Here is a 21,621-nt window from a genome sequence, read left to right on the forward strand (position 1 = left end):
TTCAATGTTTTCCCATTAACTCTACTGGTCCACTGTTGTCTTTTCCTGGCTGGACAATGGATAGGTACTTAAATTTAGTTTCATATAAACAACTGACTTGGGAGGAGTCCCTCCCAGTTGTATTTGGGATTGTAGTACTGGACATGAGCATACTATTTATACACATCAAGACAGGTTTCAGAGTAACAGCCGTGTTAGTCTGCATTCGCAAAAAGAAAAGGAGTACTTGTGGCACCTTAGAGACTAACCAATTTATTTGAGCATGAGCTTTCGTGAGCTACAGCTCACTTCATCGGACGCATACCGTGGAAACTGCAGCAGACTTTATATATACACAGAGAATATGAAACAATACCTCCTCCCACCCCACTGTCCTGCTGGTAATAGCTTATCTAAAGTGATCATCAAGTTGGGCCATTTCCAGCACAAATCCAGGTTTTCTCACCCTCTACCCCCGCCCCCCACACACACAAACTCACTCTCCTGCTGGTAATAGCCCATCCAAAGTGACAACTCTCTACACAATGTGCATGATAATCAAGGTGGGCCATTTCCTGCACAAATTCAGGTTCTCTCACCCCCTCAGCCCCCTCCAAAAACCACACACACAAACTCACTATCCTGCTGGTAATAGCTCATCCAAAGTGACCACTCTCCCTACAATGTGCATGATAATCAAGTTGGGCCATTTCCAGCACAAATCCAGGTTTTCTCACCCTCTACCCCCGCCCCCCACACACACAAACTCACTCTCCTGCTGGTAATAGCCCATCCAAAGTGACAACTCTCTACACAATGTGAATGATAATCAAGGTGGGCCATTTCCTGCACAAATTCAGGTTCTCTCACCCCCTCAGCCCCCTCCAAAAACCACACACACAAACTCACTATCCTGCTGGTAATAGCTCATCCAAAGTGACCACTCTCCCTACAATGTGCATGATAATCAAGGTGGGCCATTTCCAGCACAAATCCAGGTTTTCTCACCCCCCCCCACCCCCATACACACACAAACTCACTCTCCTGCTGGTAATAGCTCATCCAAATTGACCCCTCTCCAAGTTTAAATCCAAGTTTAACCAGAACGTCTGGGGGTGGGGGGTAGGAAAAAACAAGGGGAAATAGGCTACCTTGCATAATGACTTAGCCACTCCCAGTCTCTATTTAAGCCTAAATTAATAGTATCCAATTTGCACCACAGTCTGTGTCCATATCTTATGAAGACCATCAAGTTCAGAACATTACAAGCTCTCCCAAAAGACCTTACTCAACATATTGTTTACACATAGGAATACTGTATACAACCAGTTGGTTCAGTTTGTTACTCTTCGGGGTTCAGACCCCCTGTTGTCCCCTGGGCGGGGTCTCAAACCTGATTGTCACAATTACCATAACACATAAGATCAATACTTGACCCTCAGTGGAACGTGGCCTCAGTTTTGTAACTGAGCGATAGCATCTGCAGTCACATGGTGTCCCTTAACACCACAACAGGGCACTAGTTCAGCACCAATTCAGGGGGCAGAGCACCAGCTACGAAACCAACATCACTTCCTCCAGCACCTCCATTTCTCTTCAAGGTTTCCCATCCAAATACCAAGCCTGCCTAACCTTGCTTCACTTAGGAAATCAGATCACTCCACAACACAAGGTAGCATGGCTAACACAGCGTGGCGTCAGGGTACACACAGAGACATACATAGTAGCGACTGAGGCATGTGCTTTATTAATGATCACCCAGAAGTGATATCATCCGGGTGTGGTGAAGTCTACAGGAATACTTAGTTCGTCAACTCTTTGGGGGCAGACCATCTTTTCCTTCTGTGTTTGACCCCACTGTGCAGGGCACGGTACCTGTTCATGACTCGGGCTCCTAATACACATAATGATGATGACTGATGTTTAAAAATCCTTAAAGTGCCATTTAGTGCAACAACGTCCTGCCACAACAGGACACAATACCCAAGCAGGACTACAATGGGGGCACTGCATTGATTAATAATCCTATTCCATCCTTGAAACTTTACACCTGCACCCTCAACAGGCAATCATAGGGTTGGGAATCTCAGCAAGCAGCAGAGAGCTGCTGTGCTTTCTTATGGTTTAATTTAAAGGGGGTTTCTGGGCCTGGGCCAAGTTCTTAAACCCAAATTTATCCTAACTTAAAAAAAAATTGCTAGACCCTTGAGGCAGACCCTCTGGATCCTGAATGACACACATCCCCACCCAAAGTTATCACTACTAAAAGATTTCATAGAAGCCCATTTTTGTGGGGTTCATTAAAAAAACCTAATGTTTTGCGCTCCCCCTAGCGGTTCTAAACAACTATGCCAATTCCTGCAGAGCGCAGGGCGCACCAAACATGAAGCCAATCCAAAAAAAAGACGCAGCATTACAAGCCGGAGTTGTTATTAAACACAAAACAAAATAAACCTACTGCATCCATTCTAATTAGAATCAAAACCCACCAGGGGGCAGAGGCTGGGCCGGGGGAGGAGAACGCCAGAGGAAAGAGATCAAATTGGTGAGGAACAAAAAGATGTTTTATCTCTGCCTGCCGCGTGGGTTTTGCGACCAATGCCAAGCTGGAAACAATATTGTTGGGTTTTTTTCCCCTAAACGTATGTGACAGCGTCCCTTTCAATAGAAGACATTAATGGTCTGTATGAGGACTTGCACAAATCAAGTGAGAGCAAAACCTATGCTCAATAGCAGAGTTTGCAAGCTGCAGGGCAGGCTGTCCTAAGGGTAGAAATGTAGTCAGTGACAGAAACAGCCCTAAAAAGGGTAAGTGGTCACAGGATTGCACTGACTCCAAATCATAAGCAGCATCAGGGAATTGGGCGCGGGGATGGGAGGGGGGAAGATTCTTCAAATTCGTTCATGCTGAAAGTCACTCGTTCTAACAAGGCGAGAAGTTTCTTTTTGCCTTTTAATTAAGAGTTATCTTATAAATCAAACCCCTCATTCCTGCACTTCAGGTGTCGGCTGAGAGAAACTCCTTTTCAATAGCCTAGGGTCCACTTGTACAACCTGCTGTCTCCGCTCAAACCCAGGTAACACGTCCAATTACATGAGCTGTGTTTCCTCTGGTTTTTACGAACAGATCTCGACTCTCTTTTTAAAAAAACCACCTTCCGTACATGCATTAGTAGCTCTGCTCTTACAGACATTTGCATTTACCTAATGCTCTCTGACTAATCCACCAGCATGCTTCTGGATGCGTCTCCCCCCATTAGAGCATCACACTCACACTCCTCTGGGTACCTTCACGCCCTCTGTGTAATTCAAAAGTACTGTGATGTTAATAGTACATACTCCCTTTGTAATGTGCATTAGGGAGGGTTCCAGCTGAGAAAACACCTCCTACAATCTTCTGCACAAGTCAAGCAGGGGACACATAGGGACCATTCTTTTTAAATCCAGGGGGCTGGGTTTGACTGGCACAGCAAGTCCACCCTAGGGTTGCCACCTCTCCCCGTGTTTCCAGGATCCTCCCAGTAATGACGGGTGATCCTACTTCTGGCACGCATGGGTTGTGGGATGGTAAATAGCCCTGAAAGAATTTTGACGACCCACAAAACGTGTCAACTTTTTACCACTTGCCATTTCATATCAGAAATGTTATGCTGAAAGGTGCTAATGGCCAGCAGCAAGTGAGTCTTAGATCCAAAAACAAACCTAGGCCTCGTTAAAGCCAACAGGTGTGTCCTGTACCCCCCTTTAGGCTCAGCGGAAGCAGCAGTCAAGCCCCTTTTTCTAGTAAAAACAGCTGCAGACGAGGGGAGGGGAATGGGAAGCACTCCAGGTACTAGGCTGCGTGGCAGGTCAGAGTGAAGCTGTGTGAACTGAGGGGTTTCCCAGGTTGCAAATGCAGGGGAGAGGCTGTGTGGGTTGGGGGCAGAAACCCCAGAGAAAGAGTTATGAGTATCATCACCCTGAGAGAACCAGAAACACAGCTTCTGGAGCACAAACCTCACTGGAGTGGCAAACAGGGGATTTTGGAGTAAAGAAATGATCAGCTGCTGTTATTTGTTCCTTCAGGGTGTTCAGGGAAACAGGACTTTACCTACTTCAACAAAAAGAAAAAACAAAACAAAACACCAAGAATATACCTGACTCAGATCTCTGATTTCTCATCCGAACTGAAACAACCCTGCAGGGCCCCAGACTTTGGTTAACTGCTTGGGCCAAAGGAAGTCCTGCTTTGAGCAGAGGGTTGGACTAGATGACCTCCTGAGGTCCCTTCCAACCCTGATATTCTGTGATTCTAAGAGCAATAACATGCACTCCTATGGGGCTCGCCATCCAAGGATCTCAGACATCCATGGCTTAAGGCTCACCCCAGCCCTGGGAGTAGGGAAATATTACCCTCCATGTTTTGTCAAGGAGGAAATTGAAGCACAGCGAAGGGAAGTATCTTGCCCAAGATCACAGATCTGTGTTACAGCCTACAAACCTCCAGCAGGGGAAAGGGGGATTGACTCCACATCCAATGAGAGAAGCAATGACCTGCTGGGTTTTGCCAAGCAAGAACTCACCACTTATTCAATGCTTGTTGTTAATGATGCTCAAAAAGCAATGATCCAAGGCAGTGGTTCCCAAACTGGAGTTCGTGAACCTTTGGGGGTTTGTGAAATGTTACAGGGGGGTCTCAGGGGAAAAATTCCCTAATGGTGGACAGAGCTGTCCCTAGGGACCCCAGGCAGCATGGGGCCAGCAACCCGCAGCCCCTAGACTTCCAAGGGCTAAGCAGATCAAAGCAAACATTTCTATCACACTGAGGAGATTTAAACTTCAAGACTCCTTATAAGAAATGGAAAGGGAGGGGGATGTTTTTTGCTGTTTTTAAAATTAAATAGGCAGCTAGTGTTGTTTTTAAAATTATTATGACAAACAAGTTAAGTTTTGTTGTACCATGGGTTGTTTGCCTGGACTGCTCAAGACCTGAATGCTTGTGTAGGAGGAACTCTCTGAGTTGGCTTCTTAAATCCCTTCATGCTGTTTCACATCTGATACTCCTTGATGAAACATAGGAACTTTGTCTTATAACAGACTTATTCAAAGTGATACAAGCTACGAAAGTGAGATCTTGGAAGAGTGTTGCTGTTTTCATAATGTAATAAAAAGACTGTAATGATAGATAATTAATGATAAATAGTGTGTAATAAGCATGTCATAAAAACAAATTTTATATTTCCAAGATCACTGCTTTTATAATTTATACTCCGGTAAAGGAGAATATCCCTGGAAATATTCATTTTTAGGAGGGGGTTTGAAAGACTTGACATTTTCTGTGAAAGGGGTTCACAGGTTGTTAAAGTTTGGGAACTACTGATTCAAGGCCAACATATTCAAACACAGGGCACTCAAAACAGAACACATTGGCCTACGGTTAATAGCCTCACAGTGTCCCTTTCAGCAACGTCTACGTGCATCACTACCCTCTGCTGAATGGAATCAGAACTATTCAACTCTGTGTCTTAGGCCCTATACTGTTAAAAGCTATTGGAGAGTCTCCTGTAGTTCAAGTGGCAGGTGCTGGGGCATTTGGAGAGGAATTGATTCTACGTAGAACATTCCCCAAAGGTTTTCACAAGGCATCAACAGCTCATTTAAAGGAAGAATATTACAGAGTGAAGGGGAATTGTTCATGGTTCAAACACAGCACAGCTGTGTCTGCAGCTGGTGAACAGAGGTCACAATATTTTGAATTTTTGATGACATTGACAATTTTGGGGAAAAACAAGAAAAAAAAATCTTTCCCCCCATGAATTACGCCCCTCCCTACCCCGCCCATCAGCTCTCCTTTTCTGTGGCCAGGTATTTAGATCACAAAACCACCACCATGAATGTCACTGAATGGGATACCCTCTTGCTGAGAGTCTCAGCAAAGAAGTCAGAGAGGGATGAATGAGTTATGGAAACAAGCTACCTTCTGACAACACTCATAAATACCCCAGAGGTGACTCCTCCAATGGAGGCATGAGGCAGACAAGGGGGTGGTGGGGGAACTTTTTATTGCTTCTCCCTCCCCCCAGGGAAGAGAACTTATGCAGCCAGATCCCGCTCTCAGATGAGTTTTGTTCACTTGGATGGAGGGAGTGACTCCAGATTTACACCGGTGTCATTTCAGTTCTTGAATCAGGCCCTTGGTCACCAAGGCTGTCAGTCTGAACACCACCAATCAGCTCACTCCCACCTCTAAGAATAGGCTGCCACACTTTGACAACCACATTCAACTACAGCCTGGGCCAGAGATCAGCAACCAGATCAAAGAGAGGAAAAACACAAGGCAGGAGTGGCAGTGACATAGGAAACAGCTACCCCAGGCAAATGAGGGTGGTGGGGGGAATAATGTGGCTCATGGTGAAAGAGAGATGGATGTGCAGTGCCTTATCAGGGACTGGCTGTTATTCCAACTAGCTTCCTGATAACGTAAGAAGCTTAATCAAATATGCAAATGACAGCCTATCTGGAGACAGGGGGAAATCGAAAAATAAACCCAGAGATCGTGCATTAAACTAGCCCATGAAATAAGGAGGGGAGAAAAGAGGTTCCTTCTTTTGATAAAATTCTTTCAAAAGATTAAATTAAAGCAAAATTAATTAGGAGAATCGCACTTAACCCAACTCCCCGTAAGAGGGGTCAGCAGGCAAGAGGCAATCAAGTGAAAGACAGACGCAAGAGGCACTAAAAGAGCTAGCCAGCCAAGGAGAAAAAATAAAAGAAGACTTCACCATTTTTGGCTGGGCTGTCTAGCGGGGTGCTAGATGGAGAGTTGACAAGCTATAGAGTCCCACTTTGACATCACTGGGAAGCTGGAGGGGCAGATGAAGAAATAAGCTGATTACTTAATATCCATCAAGTAACAAATGAGAAGGATTGTTGGGTGGGGGGAGACAGCAATGCAGAGACCATTGGTGCCTCAGTTCTTCTTTGGTCCCACTGCACCATGGTATCCTGTGATGTAACCGTGGGAGGGCAGTGCATGGTTATCTACAGTAGGAGATTCACACACCACAAGGAGCAGCCTGTCCAGCCCAACAGCCGGCATACCCCATGGCGCCTACAGCATAGCGCGTGCTGCAGCACAGAGAACCCCACCTGCCCAAAGAACCCTGAAGCATCGCTGCAAATCATGGCATCCTTCAGTGCATGGCCCACAGAGGTCTGTAGGGTGCAGCACCCCCCGTGGCCAGCAAGACAGCCCACCGCAGCGCATGGCTAACTGTCCTCTCCAACCTAAGACGAGCCCTCATGGCATAGCATTTCGGCTGCCTCCAAAGCAGCACAGAGCATCCTACATGGCATGGCATCCTGCCCCACCTTACCAGGAAGAGCCTGCCCCATGAGTTAGCCTTGTGACAACTTTGGCTGCTTTGGAGTTAAGTCAGTTGAGTTCAGACTGCAGTTTCCCATGGGAAAGCCCTTGGTGCGGTATCACATGGCCCCTGCTTCTCTCACAGCCAGCGGTCCCTTTGATTCTGATGTTTCTGTTGGGCTGGTGTTAAATTTTAAGTAAAAAGGCATGGGGTAGCACTGCCAATACAAATCACTTGGGGGCAGCAGCAACCAATTGCCCCTAGACTTTGAAGTACAGATTGGATCTGGGGGGTGATTATATTTTCATTTGCAAGTCTCATTGCATGGCTCCGAGACCTCATCTCCCATGACACGCCAAGGCGCTTCTGAATCAGAGCCTCAGGAGGAAAAAAACAGCAGCACGCAACGCACACAAGAGACAGAAAACAAGTCAAGAAAGTGCTCAGTAAATACAACCTCTCAGCACCTTGATGGCTGGATGGTTTAATAGCCAGGGGGTCTTCAAGGGAGCCAGGTGATGCTCTTTGCCAGAACAAGCAAATAGCTTCTTTCAAATCCGGTTCTTGCTGGGAACTGTAAATTCTTTGCAATGGATGGAAAGGAGTTTTTCTGTTGTACTAGGCACCAAAAGGAACCTTGAGAGCTTTGCAGTATGTTGCACGAACAGGATCTAGCTGGAAGGGCCAGGGTACTAAGCAGTGATGTAAATGATCGTGTTGTGTTACACGCTGGGTGGGAGTGGTAACTTGCACTGACGGCACTCAGCAGATGTCCAAAACAAGTGTCAGGTCTAGTTTGGTGCCAAGGACCAGCTCCAGCCCCTTGGTTTGTAGATTTGATTCTGAAATGGCAAGGAACTGATTCCACAACAATTTCTGCAGCCATGGAATTGCAGGATACATAGGGCACCGACCATGGGGGAAACCCTCATCCCATGCAACCCCACCTCCACCTCAGAGGAGATTACGGATAGTAAAAAAAAAAAATGGGCCCGTTCTCAGGTGCTGAAACGGAAAGAGGAAGTGGAACTGGATGCCACAGGAGTTTGGTAATGGGACACACAAGCCTTTCTATCTATTTAGGCCCTTATATTGCACCCATCACCCTGGTATCCAAGTGCCTCTCACCTTTAGATCATGCTGGAGTACATCTCATGATAGTAGCAACCAAATGTCATTACCATCTGTGGCTTTTAAGTGGCTTACATGGACCAAATTAGTGGGTCTCACTCCAGTTCCCAGTAAGCAGTTGTCCATGTAAACCCCACCACTGCACTCGTGCTCTTTTGTTGTGTCAAGGACTGGATGGGCCACAGAGACTGAATCACTCTTCTGAAGCATACAGGCAATGGAGATGGAACTACATTAATCTAGAGAACCATAAACCCTTCCAGGGTCACAGATCTTTCATAATATGGCTCTACATGTCTGGAGGATGAAGAGAACTTTCAGAGATATCAATAAATAGAACAGAGAGGGATGTATCTTCCAGCTCCATCACCAGAAGGTAGAATAATTTGCAGACTCCAGCTGATATCAGAAGCTGGGAGGAGATGACCTCTCAGCAGATGTGGGAGACTTCACACTGTTATTGTGCACTGTAGTCAAGTCCAGTCACCAAATATTTAAAAAAATAACTTTCACAAATCATACTCCCTCAAAGCAGAAGGAAGGAGAAAAGTTGGTTTCTCTGCTGACACCTTGCATGGAGCCATCAGCAACCGAGTGTCCTCCAAGGAACATCAAAACCAGCTCATCATCAGCTGCATATTCAGAAACCTAATCGCATGGATAAATAGTAAAGGATCATTGTGTTTACCTGCAATTAATGGGAACTCACCATCTCCACATGACAAACCTAGGGCTCCTTTATTTGCTCAGTTTCTTTGGACACTGATGGAATAAGGGGTGAAAAGAAAAAAAAAATTCCTCCTCCTTACACAAGTGCTTTAGTATTCTGCAGCCGTGCTGCCCAGTTACACAAACTCACACACAGCCACCACTACCACGCTCGCTCCTCTTCTGTTTTCCCATCTCCGAGAGTTATTTATCCTGGTAAAATGTTGTTGAATAAATCAATCTATTCCTCCCCCTGCACAACTATGGCGCCTGGTTACAGCACAGCCCTGTTGAGAGAGTTGGGTGGAAATCACTCCCCACAGGGTTGAGCTGCTACGGCCTTCTCCCTAGGCCAAACCTCAACCCCACACACACACACACACACACACACACACACACACAGAACCTCAACTTTGCTTTGCATGGTCATCTGCCCTTCCCTAACACAAGGGCTGGTTGATATGCAGCATGGACACAGCTTCCTTGCAGTCTATAGATTGATCTATCCACAATTCTAGGGTCCCCACAGAGTTTTAGTGATCACAGGTGATCAAGACTTTGGTTTTATCTCTCTTCCAAAGACATATACTTTATGTAAGGAATTTATAAGGCCACCATTACCATATATCTAAGCACTTCACAATCTTTAATGTACTAATCCTTACAGCACTCCTCTGTGCAAGGTAAGTATTATCCCCATTTTACAGATGGGAAACTGAAGCCCAGAGAGGCTAAGTGATTTCCGCAAGGCCACACACAGTCTGTGGCAGAGCAGGGAATTGAATCTGGGTTTCCCAAGTCTCTAACCACTGAGCCAACCCTCCTCTCAGCTCATAAATGACACCAACCTTCACCAAACATTTCAATTAATATTTCCAGTTTCTAATACGTGCTTGTGCCGTGGGGAATTTTCCCTCTAGACCACTTTGCTTTTTGTCCTTTTTATCTCTTCATTCTGTTTCATTCACTCTTTTTCCACTCCACTTCTAGCTTGGTTTTTCCCTTTTTTTTCCTCCTTCATTGTTGTCTTGGTTACATGGCCAGACTCTCAATACACAGCTAGTTTTCATTCTAATGATGTGTTCTTGTAAAGCACAATATTTTACTTCAGTTGTATGTCACTGGAAAATTCCTTTGATGGAATGTATAACAAATGTATAATATTTGTACATCAACCAACTAATATTGCTTTATGACTGAGTAGTTTGCAGGGCTTCCACAAATTGCACATCTTGAGAACCTGAGATACAATATGTATCGTTTATATAAAAATAAACACACACACACACACACACACACAAAAACAGTACATTCTTAACTGCAGAGAAACAGGGTTCTCCAAAACGGTCTGCTACTTACTTGCAACAAACCTTTCAGTATCAAGAAGTAAATAGATTCTGTACCTTTAAGGCAAACAAGTGCATAATAACTCCATCCCTTGTGCAATATTGCTCACACAATCTGGCTGACCCAGAAATGGATCACCAGGTGTTACCCTGCAGGTAACATTACACCAGCTGTCTGGAGGGGGAGGGGGAGGAGGAGCAGTGAAATACCATCGTTGCTAGGACCCATTTGGAGACAGGCACTGGGAAACCCTTGGCCTTGGTCCAGAGGGGACCATAAGTTCATCTGAGCCTACACAGGTTATTTCAGAGACTGATTTGCCCATAGGAGGTATTTCTCTAACCCCAAATCAAACACTATGCTGATTGGATGGGTTAGCAGCGGCAGCATCAATGGGGAGAGCTGGAACCGAGAGCTCGGCCACTCCTCTTCTCCTGCTATGGAACAAGACCTCCAACGTGACGAGGAGACCAAACCAAATGTGAAGCCCCAAAAAGCTCAAGATGGCTTGGCAGATGCCAGTTTGTCCCAGGAGAAAAACCAAGGCTCTTGAGCAGAACTAGTGGCAAGGACATGCGCCTGCAATGCGAGGGAGCAATGTCTGAGCATCAGACCGGCCCTTTAAATTTCCCAGGATGTGTGGGATTTGGAAGGGGAGGGAGGCTGGTGTTCTAAGCTCAGAGCCGTTGCTCACAGGCCATCCTTCTAGGCTGAACGGGAGTCACAGAAGCAGCATTGCTGGGAGTCAGATCCTGTTCTCCTAGCAAGAGGGATGATGGAATGAGAGAGATTTCTGCAGGGAATGGATACCCCAGATTTGCTGGGCCAAAACAAATACAAAGACAGAAGCATTTCCTGGGCTAATGCAGCTTTCCACACACTGCATGGGGAAAGCTGCCTCTCAAAAAGACACTTCGTTGGCTGACTGCTGATCCCAGCCCCTGTGCTCCTGCACTGCTCTCACGTCCATTCCCTGTTAGCTACAGTCTGCAGAACATTATTCACATTTAGTAAACATGGAACAAAAGGCAGCTCTCAAAGTTTCCTGTCAGCAGCTCAGCTTCCCTCCTCTGATTCTTTACCCTAAAAGGATGCCCCTGGTCTCCACCACACACTGTAAAAATAAAAGCCTTCCCAGCCCGTATGCCCGGGTTTTCTATGCTCCCAACAGAAAGAGATCAGTTCCTAGATTCTGTAAAATGACCTGCAAAGGAGGGGGAAAAGGTGAGAGCTTGTCCCTTATTTTGCATCTTATGATACATAAAGAAGGTATGAAAGTGTTGGGGGTGCAGTCTAATTTTTTTTAAACATTTTTAATTCAGATCTCATCTCCCCTATTTTTTCCTAGCAGACACTATAAGCTGTTGGAGAATTAGCTGGGTTACAATGACATCACGGATAACAGGGAAGTGAAAAGTAATTAAATGGTGGAGGGGAAAATGATTTTTACTCAAATGGTTTACAAACGACTTAGCTTGTTTTGGTTGAGCCCATTTCACACATGTCTGAACACACAGCGGCAAGAAGAAAAATACTCTTATTCAACAGCCCTACCCCCTTTAATTAAGGACTGAAACAGTTCCCAATGAACATATCTTGGTCCTCCAGGGCGGACCTCCACATGAACAGGGAAGGCAGGACCAGACTTGACATGCCTGATATTTCTAAGATAAAAAGCAAGCAGAAGATACCTATGAGCAAGTGACTTCCCTCACCCCGCTCCATACACAGTCCACACAAGTTATAACAGGTCACCAGTTAACCCCCCCAACACACACACACACACACCCCGCCTCCCCACCACACACACACACACACACGCACACACTCTCTCTCTCGGGGTTTACTTTTATTCACAAGGGGAATTCAAAATGACACACAAAATCCAGCCCAAGTCTTCTTCCCAAGATTGGCAGCTTCCAAGGCTCCTCCATGAGGACTGCTCAGTACACATCCTAGTTCTCCACTCTAGAGAGCCACTCCCACACCTCATTATTCTGATGTGGTAACGATACACATCACTTTGCAGCAGGAACATCCTCTGGCTCCATTATTCAGGCAAACACTGCCAGCCTGTTGCTGCATCATATAGGGCTCTAAAAGGGGGCACAGAGCCCATTTTTAGCATTGGAAGGTTACCTTTAATGGCTCTTAGTAGCTTAAGAATAAAACACCTGCCAAAACCACTGGTAAAAGTCTTTCCGTCTTGGCTTTAGCTTCAGAAGACAAACACAAGTGCCCCAGACAATAAATGACAGCAGCTGTTACAATCAAAGCTACAGCTAAGCCATGGACATATACAGTTCATTTGGAGGGTGTCTAGTAACTTTGAGAGGGACTTAAGCCCAGATTCCATAAAGAGAGTATTTATTTATATGGAGTCAACCATGGTTACCCAGTAAACACAATGCTTATTACCTTTCAAACACAGCTCTTCTTTCATAGAAATCCCTCTCCCTTTGCATAAACACACACTCAGCCTTACCCAGATAAAGCATCCACTAACTTCTGTGCTAAAAGCATGTCTGGTCACATCGCTCTGAAGGAACATCTCCAAAGCATAAGTCATATTTCTTAATAACCCATAGCACCAGTAAGTTCTTCCTCCACAGCACCCACAGACACCCTGTGATCAGCCATTTAATTAGACAGTCTGAGCTGAGAAAGTTTGTACTTAGATCTACGCTATACCAAAGTCTGAAGGTGGCTAGACCCATGGCCACCATCTTCTGGAAGGTGCAACATTAGAAGACTTGTCCCCTCAGTCACGTCAGCCTAATCCCTCAGAGCTAAAGTGCAATCTTGCACCAACCGATACAATTCAACTCACATAACAGGTAACCATGCACCAGGCCTATAAGACGCTTCCCACTCATCTCGACACAGCCAGTCTCCATAGCAACTAGCAGCACTGACTTAGGAAGGCCACGCTGGGCCAGGCCTACCTTTTTCATCTTGCCACTCTTGGTGCCCACGAATGCCAGTGAGTGGTTCTTGTAGACATAGGCGATCACAGATGTCATCCTGTCCCCATCCTCGGTGAAGATGGGGAGTCCTCGCACCATCTCCGATACTCCCAGGGGGGCATTCATATCCAGGCCACAGAAATTGTCATCAATTGTTAACAGCTGTGAACAGAAGGGGGCGGGGGGGAGAGAGAGCATAAGGCCACGGTACCCAGTTTAAATAATACAGGAGTACCTAAGGGGCCCCAGCCAAGATCAGGGCCCCATACCAGATGCTGTACACACACACACACTCACACACACACTCTAAAGAGAGAGTCCCTGGCCCATAGATCTTACAATCTAAAGAGACAAGACGGACAAATAGCTAGGGATGCTGCAATGGGGGGCGGGGAGGCCCTGGCCCTCCCTCTTTTGAAAATGGACAACCTGGTCTGTTAACTTTTCGCTACAGACCCCACCCCTGGCCAGGCCGGCAGGTGGAGCCCAGCCAAGGAGCCCGGCAGCTTTGGGGAGCCATGGACCATCCAACTGCCTGGGGTGGGGGAGCCCCAAGAGCAGCTCCAGCCTTTGTCCCCACCCCCCAGGCTCCCCACCTAGGGCAGGTGGAGATACCTCGGCTCCCCACAGCTGCCTGCACAGCTCTTACCATGGCTGGGCTATGACTCTGAGTTAGGGCCACCGGGGGGGGGGGGGGCAGCGGCGGCAAGTGGGGCAATTTGCCCCAGGCCCCAGCTCCCGGAGGGGCCCCCATAAGAGTTTTCGGGGGCACGTCCTTCAGTGCTGCCGAACACACCCAGAGTGAAGGACCCGCCGCTCCACCGCCGCTTGTTCCACTCCATGTCTTCAGTGAAGTGCCCCGAAGATTTGGAGCAGAAGGACCCCCCGCCGCCGAAGACCCCAGGCCCCCTGAATCCTCTGGGCAGCCCTGCTCTGAGGTTCCACCCGCAACCGGAGCCAGGTCAGGATAAGAGCCACAAGGTCAGCTGTGGAGAACCTCAGACCCTCCACCTGGCCTGGGCGGGGGCCCCAGGAGTGGGGACCCCAGGGGCAGGGACACAGGCTGCTCTTGGACCCCTCCCCTACTCTGAGCGGGTAGAGGGTCATGGCTACGCAGCCCAGCTTTAGCTTCCGGCTTGCCAAGGGGTGGGGGGCCCTTCCCCCTCCCCCACTTTTGGGAAGGTAAATAGCCCACTCTTACACAGCAAGTCAGTGGTAGGGTCATGAATAAAACCCAGGCCCTCCTGAATCCTAGTCCAGTCCCCTACCCACTGGACCACATCACCTCATCCTTTTGCCTATTAGTTTATCATTCATGGCCTAACAACCAAGCCCATGGTCTGTTAAGAATCTCAGCTTAAACATTCCCAGTTTGTGTCAGAAATGCACATAAATCACAAGGGACTCATTTCCCAGACCTGAAGAAGGGCTCTGTGTGGCTCGGAAGCCTGTCTCTCTCACCAACATAAGCTGTTCCACTAAAAGATATTACCTCACCCACCTTGTCTCTCTAAGGGAATCAGAGTCAGGACTCCTGGGTTCTATTCCTGCTCCCCCAAATCACACAATGTGAGCTTGGTCAAGTCAGCTAACCTCTCTGGGTCTCAGTTTCCCCTCTGTAAAATGGAGGTCACTAACACCTACCTGCCTCAGAGGGGGATTTTGAGGAGGATTAACTCATTAAATGTCTGTAAAGGACTTTGGGTCCATGGAGGACAAGTTCTGTAACTGGAGCTCTGTAGTAGCTCTCTCTTTCTTTCCAAGTGCTGAAGACATCTGTAAAGCCCTAACAACCTGAAAAACTGCCCCTTCCCACTTATACACCTTCACAGCCACTATGATCTTCTGGGCTGCTACTGTCTCTTTCTGGACCTGAACGCCTCAGGATTGGCAGCAGAGGACTTCATATTTGGAACTCGGTCCACGAGAGCCCAAAGTGGACAGCCATCAGAACGTGGTGGAAGCTGTGAATGCATTTGGTTTAGCATATGGTTAGGCTTCTTTGATGGTGCTTCCTAGAACATCAATAGGCAATGTATACGCTGCAGCAGATGGCATTGGCAGAGGCATCTCTTCTACCCTAGCTCTAGGCAACGCGGTTTGGTGAGGAGGGCATTGGACTGGATGTTAGGAGACCCTACCCTGATAACAGAGGTCCTCTCCTTTAGCTCTATGTGCTTTTGCAGTTCTATCAGTGCTGGTGTTGCAACATTCCAGTTGATCACGGAGCACTAGGTGGTGACAAGGAAGCAGCCCTAGATGGCCAGAGTGTGGTGTATAATAGCACATTTGCCAAGGCAATAGGTTCTATGGACCTGATCCATCAAAGCACTTAAGCATGTGCTTAAATGCTTTGCTGGATTGAGGCCTATAAGTGTTAATTAAATAAGCGTGCAGAATGTCTATCTAATTTTCTTAGATCAATAATAAATGATTATGAGCATTACTGTTATATTTGCTTTATATTTGCTCATATCTTCCTTGACACATGGCTAGAAATTACTGCTCTTGCTTGAGTTCCCTAGCAATAAAAGCCTGAAGTTGATCAGGTTTGTCCTCACCTGGCAATTACAGGGAATAATTGCAGATGGTTTTATTGAACAGGAGAGTAATGTGTCTTTAAAATAGTTAGAAACATACAAAGCCCCCCCCCCCCAAGCATTTAAAGAGATATTAGAAAAGAACAGCAAGACCTGAGCTCTAGCCTATTAGAATCATTAATCTCTGGGAACTGCACCTTCGGAGTTAAAACATCAACTCAGAGAGCAACCCTGGATCAAATCTTAGGACTCCATGAGTCACATCTTGGGTGCTACTAGTTTACAAGCTGGAAGAATCTGGTCTTTGGAGTTTGGCCATATATCCTTTATACTAAGCATAAAAGGTATATGGCCAAACTCCAAAGACCAGATTCATCCTTTGTGTAACCTAATTGTACACAGTGATTACCCTGTAGAACTCAATGAAGCTAGATACCATTGGGACCAAGACCCTAGTAGTGTTTGAATATTTATATGGACAGGGCCGGCCCACAACATTTTGGCACCTGAGGCGGGGAGCTCAAATGACGCCACCATGTCCCTTTGCTAGGGCCAAAACTTTGAAAGGTCTCAATTCTGCCTTCTTCCTATTCTACTCCTTTCATGGTACTGCTTTGCTACCTACCCCAATAGAGGAGAACTAACAACTTAAAATGCCCTGTTCAAAAATGTTAAGTAACACTTAACTTTCAAATGCCTGAACAGCAAATGTAACTTTTCTTGTCTGCAGAGCAAACACTGGCATTTTTATCTGTTTGTGTTAGGATATAGATATTCAGGCCTGTCTGTAAAGGCCTATACTCTAAGAATTTAGGTGTATTCTTATCACTTGGCTAGTGATAGAGGTATAAAAGAAAGAATCAAAATCACTGTCTGCTGGTGTAAGGGCCTTCTCTTACTGTGACAGTCTGAGGCCCTGTTCTTAGGCTAAGGCCTTTGGCTAAGCAGCAGAGGCAGCCATAAACTGGGAAGCGACCGGTCACATCCTCACATTCCAAACTAGTCACACTGAAATAAGGTGCTATTCGGCTGTTAGGAATACAATCCTGTCCTGATAGTTCCTATCACCTCCAGAGAAAGGGAAGTGCCTAGAAAATGTAAAAGGAAACTTAGTTTGATAGCATCCTGTCTGGCAAGAACTCACTTATCAATAGCTGGGATGTGAAATCCTCACTTCTGTATTGTCTTGTCATTATAGTTCCCACTTTGCTGTTGTTTGTCTGTATAATCTCAGTCTGGTTCTGTGATTGTTCCTGTCTGCTGTATAATTAATTTTGCTGGGTGTAAACTAATTAAGGTGGTGGGATATAATTGGTTACATAATCATGTTACAATATGTTAGGACTGGTTAGTTAAATTTCAGGAAAATGATTGGTTAAGGTATAGCTAAGCAGAACTCAAGTTTTACTATATAATCTGTAGTCAATGAGGAAGTGACTGGGTGTGGGTGGGCATGTGGGTGTGTGAGATGGGAACAGGGAATGGGGGTAAGAAAATTGGAATCATGTTTTGCTAAAGGGGGAAATGGGAATGGGAGTAAGGAAGTTGGAATCATGTTTGGCTAAGGGTAGGAATGGGAACAGGGACACAGGTGTAAGGCTCTGTGGTGTCAGAGCTGGGAAGGAGGATACTAAGGAAGGAAACTGGAATCATGCTTGCTGGAAGTTCACCCCAATAAACATCGAATTGTTTGCACCTTTGGACTTCGGGTATTGTTGCTCTCTGTTCATGTGAGAAGGACCAGGGAAGTACATGGGTGAAGGAATAAGCCCTCTAACAGTTTGAATAATCAAAGTGGTGCTTTCCGGGCCTTCTTGGTTGCAAAGATTTGAACTGCTTCCTGAAGGTCCACAATCTGGGCCTGCTCTTGCTCTACTGAGATGGTTGCAAGGCTGACCAGCCTCTCCTGTGTCATTGTGGAGCGTAGATGTGTTTTTATTAAATGCAGCTTGGAGAAGCTGCGTTCTCCACTGGCAACTGTTACAGGAAGTGTTAGAAGTATGCGCAGAGCAACAAAAGCATTTGGAAAGAGGGTGGTCATCTTATTTGTGCACATATTTTCCACAACAGCCTTTGGAGTTGATCCTGCTGAAATGTATCTTGAAAGGGCTTTCACTTCATCACCTAAATCACTCGCATCAATATCGCGCATGTCATCACGTGTCAACACTGTCTCTAGTGCCCGGCATTGCTGGTGTAGTGCTTCTTCAGGTATAGTGAGGAGTTTTGGAATATCATACAACATCCCAAATATACTGCTGTGTTCCTTGAGCTGCATGAAATGTTCTTCAACTGACTGTATTGCACAATCTAGCACCTGGTTAAAGAATTCAACTTTGAATTGTTGTTTGGGGTCTCTTATGGGATTATCCTGTGCCTCATAATCAAAATGTCTTCTTCTTCAGTGACTCTTGTATTCACAAATAGGTGGGAAAATAGCTTCAGTGTGAAGTTCCTCTGCCAATTTCTGTGCACTCTTCAGAACATTTTGAAATCCCTCATCTGACCGGTAAGTCTGTAGGTATGACTTTGCTTTGTCCAGTTGTTCCATTGCTCCAGATATATCAAGGTCAACACCTTGGAGCCTCTTGCTTACAACATTTATTTCAAACAGTATGTCATGCCACAACACTAAGCCACACAGAAATTTGAAGTTATGTATGTTTCTGGTGATTCCATTTCCCTCTGCCACTGTTCTCCCACGAACAGTTGCTGTCATAGCATTATCCTCCATAATGGCAACTATGGCATCATCTATCTTCCCCATTTGATGTTTGATAGGCTTTATCGCCTCCACTCAACTTTCCCATCGTGTGGCACTCAGTGGTTTCAGTGTCAGAGAGTTGATGCAGAGAAAAATACATAGATGCTTTGAATTACATTAAAAAATTCAGCAGCCTCACTAGAAGCTGATGCTGCATCACTGACCACCAAGTTCAATGAATGAGAACTGCATGGGACAAAAAAAAAGCTCGAGGGTTTAACTCTCGGATCTGTGTCTGCACTCCTCTGTTCTTTCCTCTCATGTCGGCACCATTATCATAGCCCTGACCTCTCACGTCAGCTATCGCAATTCCTGTATCTTCCAGCTTTTTAAGAAGCACGTTTGTCATACCAGCCCCTGTAGTATCATCAGTGTCAATAAATTCTAGAAAATGCTCTCATTTCAGGGACATTTTCACTAGGTTCTGTTGTTGTTACAAAACTCACCATTAAAGTCGTTTCTTCCATATGGCTGATGTCAGGTGTGCAGTCCAGAATAACAGAGTAATATCTTGCTGACTTCAGATCTGCCACAATCTTCTGTTTGACTTTTGTTGCCAGTAACTGTATGATCTCATTTTGAATTGTTTTTCCAAGGTAGTGGTGTGTGTACATTTCTTGGGTGATGACTCTTCTTAGATGCTCCTGGAGTACAGCATCAAACTCAGCCATCAGCTCCACAATTTTAAGGAAGTTTCCATTGTTTGGCACATACAGCTGATCTGAAGTTCCACGCAGTGCTAGGTTTTGGGTAGCAAGCAGTCTCACAATGGCAATGAGCCTTTTCAGAACATTTTGTCAGTAAAGAAACTCTGATGCAATCTTCTCTTGATGCTGATCATCTATGGTTGCCTTTAACCTTAGTGGCATCTCAAGCTCTTTCCACCTATGGAATGCCCTCTGGTGATTTGCTGCCTTCTCCTGGCATGCCAGATTTCTGGCCAGATTTTTCCAGTCCTTTCTTCCTGTAGAACCTAATGTGGCTGGAACATTAGACTGGAAGAGTTTGCAACAAAAACAGTATGCACCATTCTGGGTTTTTGAGTACATAAGCCATGGCTTCTCCACTTTGTCACCATTGGGGATTTCACACCAGTAAAGTGCTGGATGGAAACTTCTATTTTCATTGTCTTTGGGGAACATGAAGTTTTTCACTTGCTGTGGCCCACGCAGTACAAGGAAGTCCCTCAGGCCACTGCTCAAGTGGGTCCACAGTCCTGGATCATCTAGACTTAAGGAACTAAACTCAGCAGCAGCTGTTTCTTGCGCCTCCACCACACTCTTCTCTGATCTACACTTTTCTTCAGGAATGTGCACGGTTACATCCATTTGAGAAAGAGATATTGATGCTGCAGTAGCTGCCAGGTCACCTGCCCTCTGACAAACTGGAAGATCAGGCATCTCCTCACCACTCACATCCTCACTGGGGCCGGAAGGCTCACCGTGAACATTTGTGTCTATGTATCTCAGGAGAGCTCCTTCCTGCTTAGACAGAAAAGCTTCCTTTGCTTGCTTTCTTTTTCTGAATGCTGCCCCCAAGGGGTGTTTTCTTCTTTCACTCATGACTGCTGTTCTGTGCCAGCAATAGTGGCTCTCAACACCCAATTGAAGGGAACAAATAAGCAGGCTGGTAGCAGGGCCTGGGTGAGGGAAGATATCAGCATCTTAAGGGCCTAACTGGCTCCTACTATGTCAGTTGACTGCCTGTTCTCCGCAAGTGGGTTCAGGGAAGCAGCAGGAAACAGGAATCATAGAATCATAGAATCATAGAATATCAGGGTTGGAAGGGACCCCAGAAGGTCATCTAGTCCAACCCCCTGCTCAAAGCAGGACCAATTCCCAGTTAAATCATCCCAGCCAGGGCTTTGTCAAGCCTGACCTTAAAAACCTCTAAGGAAGGAGATTCTACCACCTCCCTAGGTAAAAAGAAAAGGAGTACTTGTGGCACCTTAGAGACTAACCAATTTATTTGAGCATGAGCTTTCGCATTCCAGTGTTTCACCACCCTCTTAATGAAAAAGTTTTTCCTAATATCCAATCTAAACCTCCCCCACTGCAACTTGAGACCATTACTCCTCGTTCTGTCATCTGCTACCATTGAGAACAGTCTAGAGCCATCCTCTTTGGAACCCCCTTTCAGGTAGTTGAAAGCAGCTATCAAATCCCCCCTCATTCTTCTCTTCTGCAGGCTAAACAATCCCAGCTCCCTCAGCCTCTCCTCATAACTCATGTGTTCCAGTCCCCTAATCATTTTTGTTGCCCTTCGCTGGACTCTCTCCAATTTATCCACATCCTTCTTGAAGTGTGGGGCCCAAAACTGGACACAGTACTCCAGATGAGGCCTCACCAATGTCGAATAGAGGGGAACGATCACGTCCCTCGATCTGCTCGCTATGCCCCTACTTATACATCCCAAAATGCCATTGGCCTTCTTGGCAACAAGGGCACACTGCTGACTCATACCCAGCTTCTCGTCCACTGTCACCCCTAGGTCCTTTTCCGCAGAACTGCTGCCTAGCCATTCGGTCCCTAGTCTGTAGCTGTGCATTGGGTTCTTCCGTCCTAAGTGCAGGACCCTGCACTTATCCTTATTGAACCTCATCAGATTCCTTTTGGCCCAATCTTCCAATTGGTCTAGGTCCTTCTGTATCCTATCCCTCCCCTCCAGCGTATCTACCACTCCTCCCAGTTTAGTATCATCCGCAAATTTGCTGAGAGTGCAATCCACACCATCCTCCAGATCATTTATGAAGATATTGAATAAAACCGGCCCCAGGACCGACCCTTGGGGCACTCCACTTGATACCGGCTGCCAACTAGACATGGAGCCATTGATCACTA

General features: G+C 46.1%; 1 protein-coding gene across 2 annotated transcripts in view; it reads right to left on the reverse strand.

The window, feature by feature from the left end:
* Window positions 1–21,621, reverse strand: part of PLXNA4 (plexin A4) — a 578,455-nt gene that overhangs the window by 531,145 nt on the left and 25,689 nt on the right. For both annotated transcript variants that reach the window (XM_073328857.1, XM_073328858.1), the window contains exon 2: window positions 13,457–13,639. In XM_073328857.1, the coding sequence (XP_073184958.1) occupies window positions 13,457–13,639 (183 nt within the window). The remainder of the gene's footprint in view (window positions 1–13,456; window positions 13,640–21,621) is intronic.

The sequence above is a fragment of the Lepidochelys kempii genome, chromosome 1, assembly GCF_965140265.1.
Source record: "Lepidochelys kempii isolate rLepKem1 chromosome 1, rLepKem1.hap2, whole genome shotgun sequence".
Taxonomy (NCBI): domain Eukaryota; kingdom Metazoa; phylum Chordata; order Testudines; family Cheloniidae; genus Lepidochelys; species Lepidochelys kempii.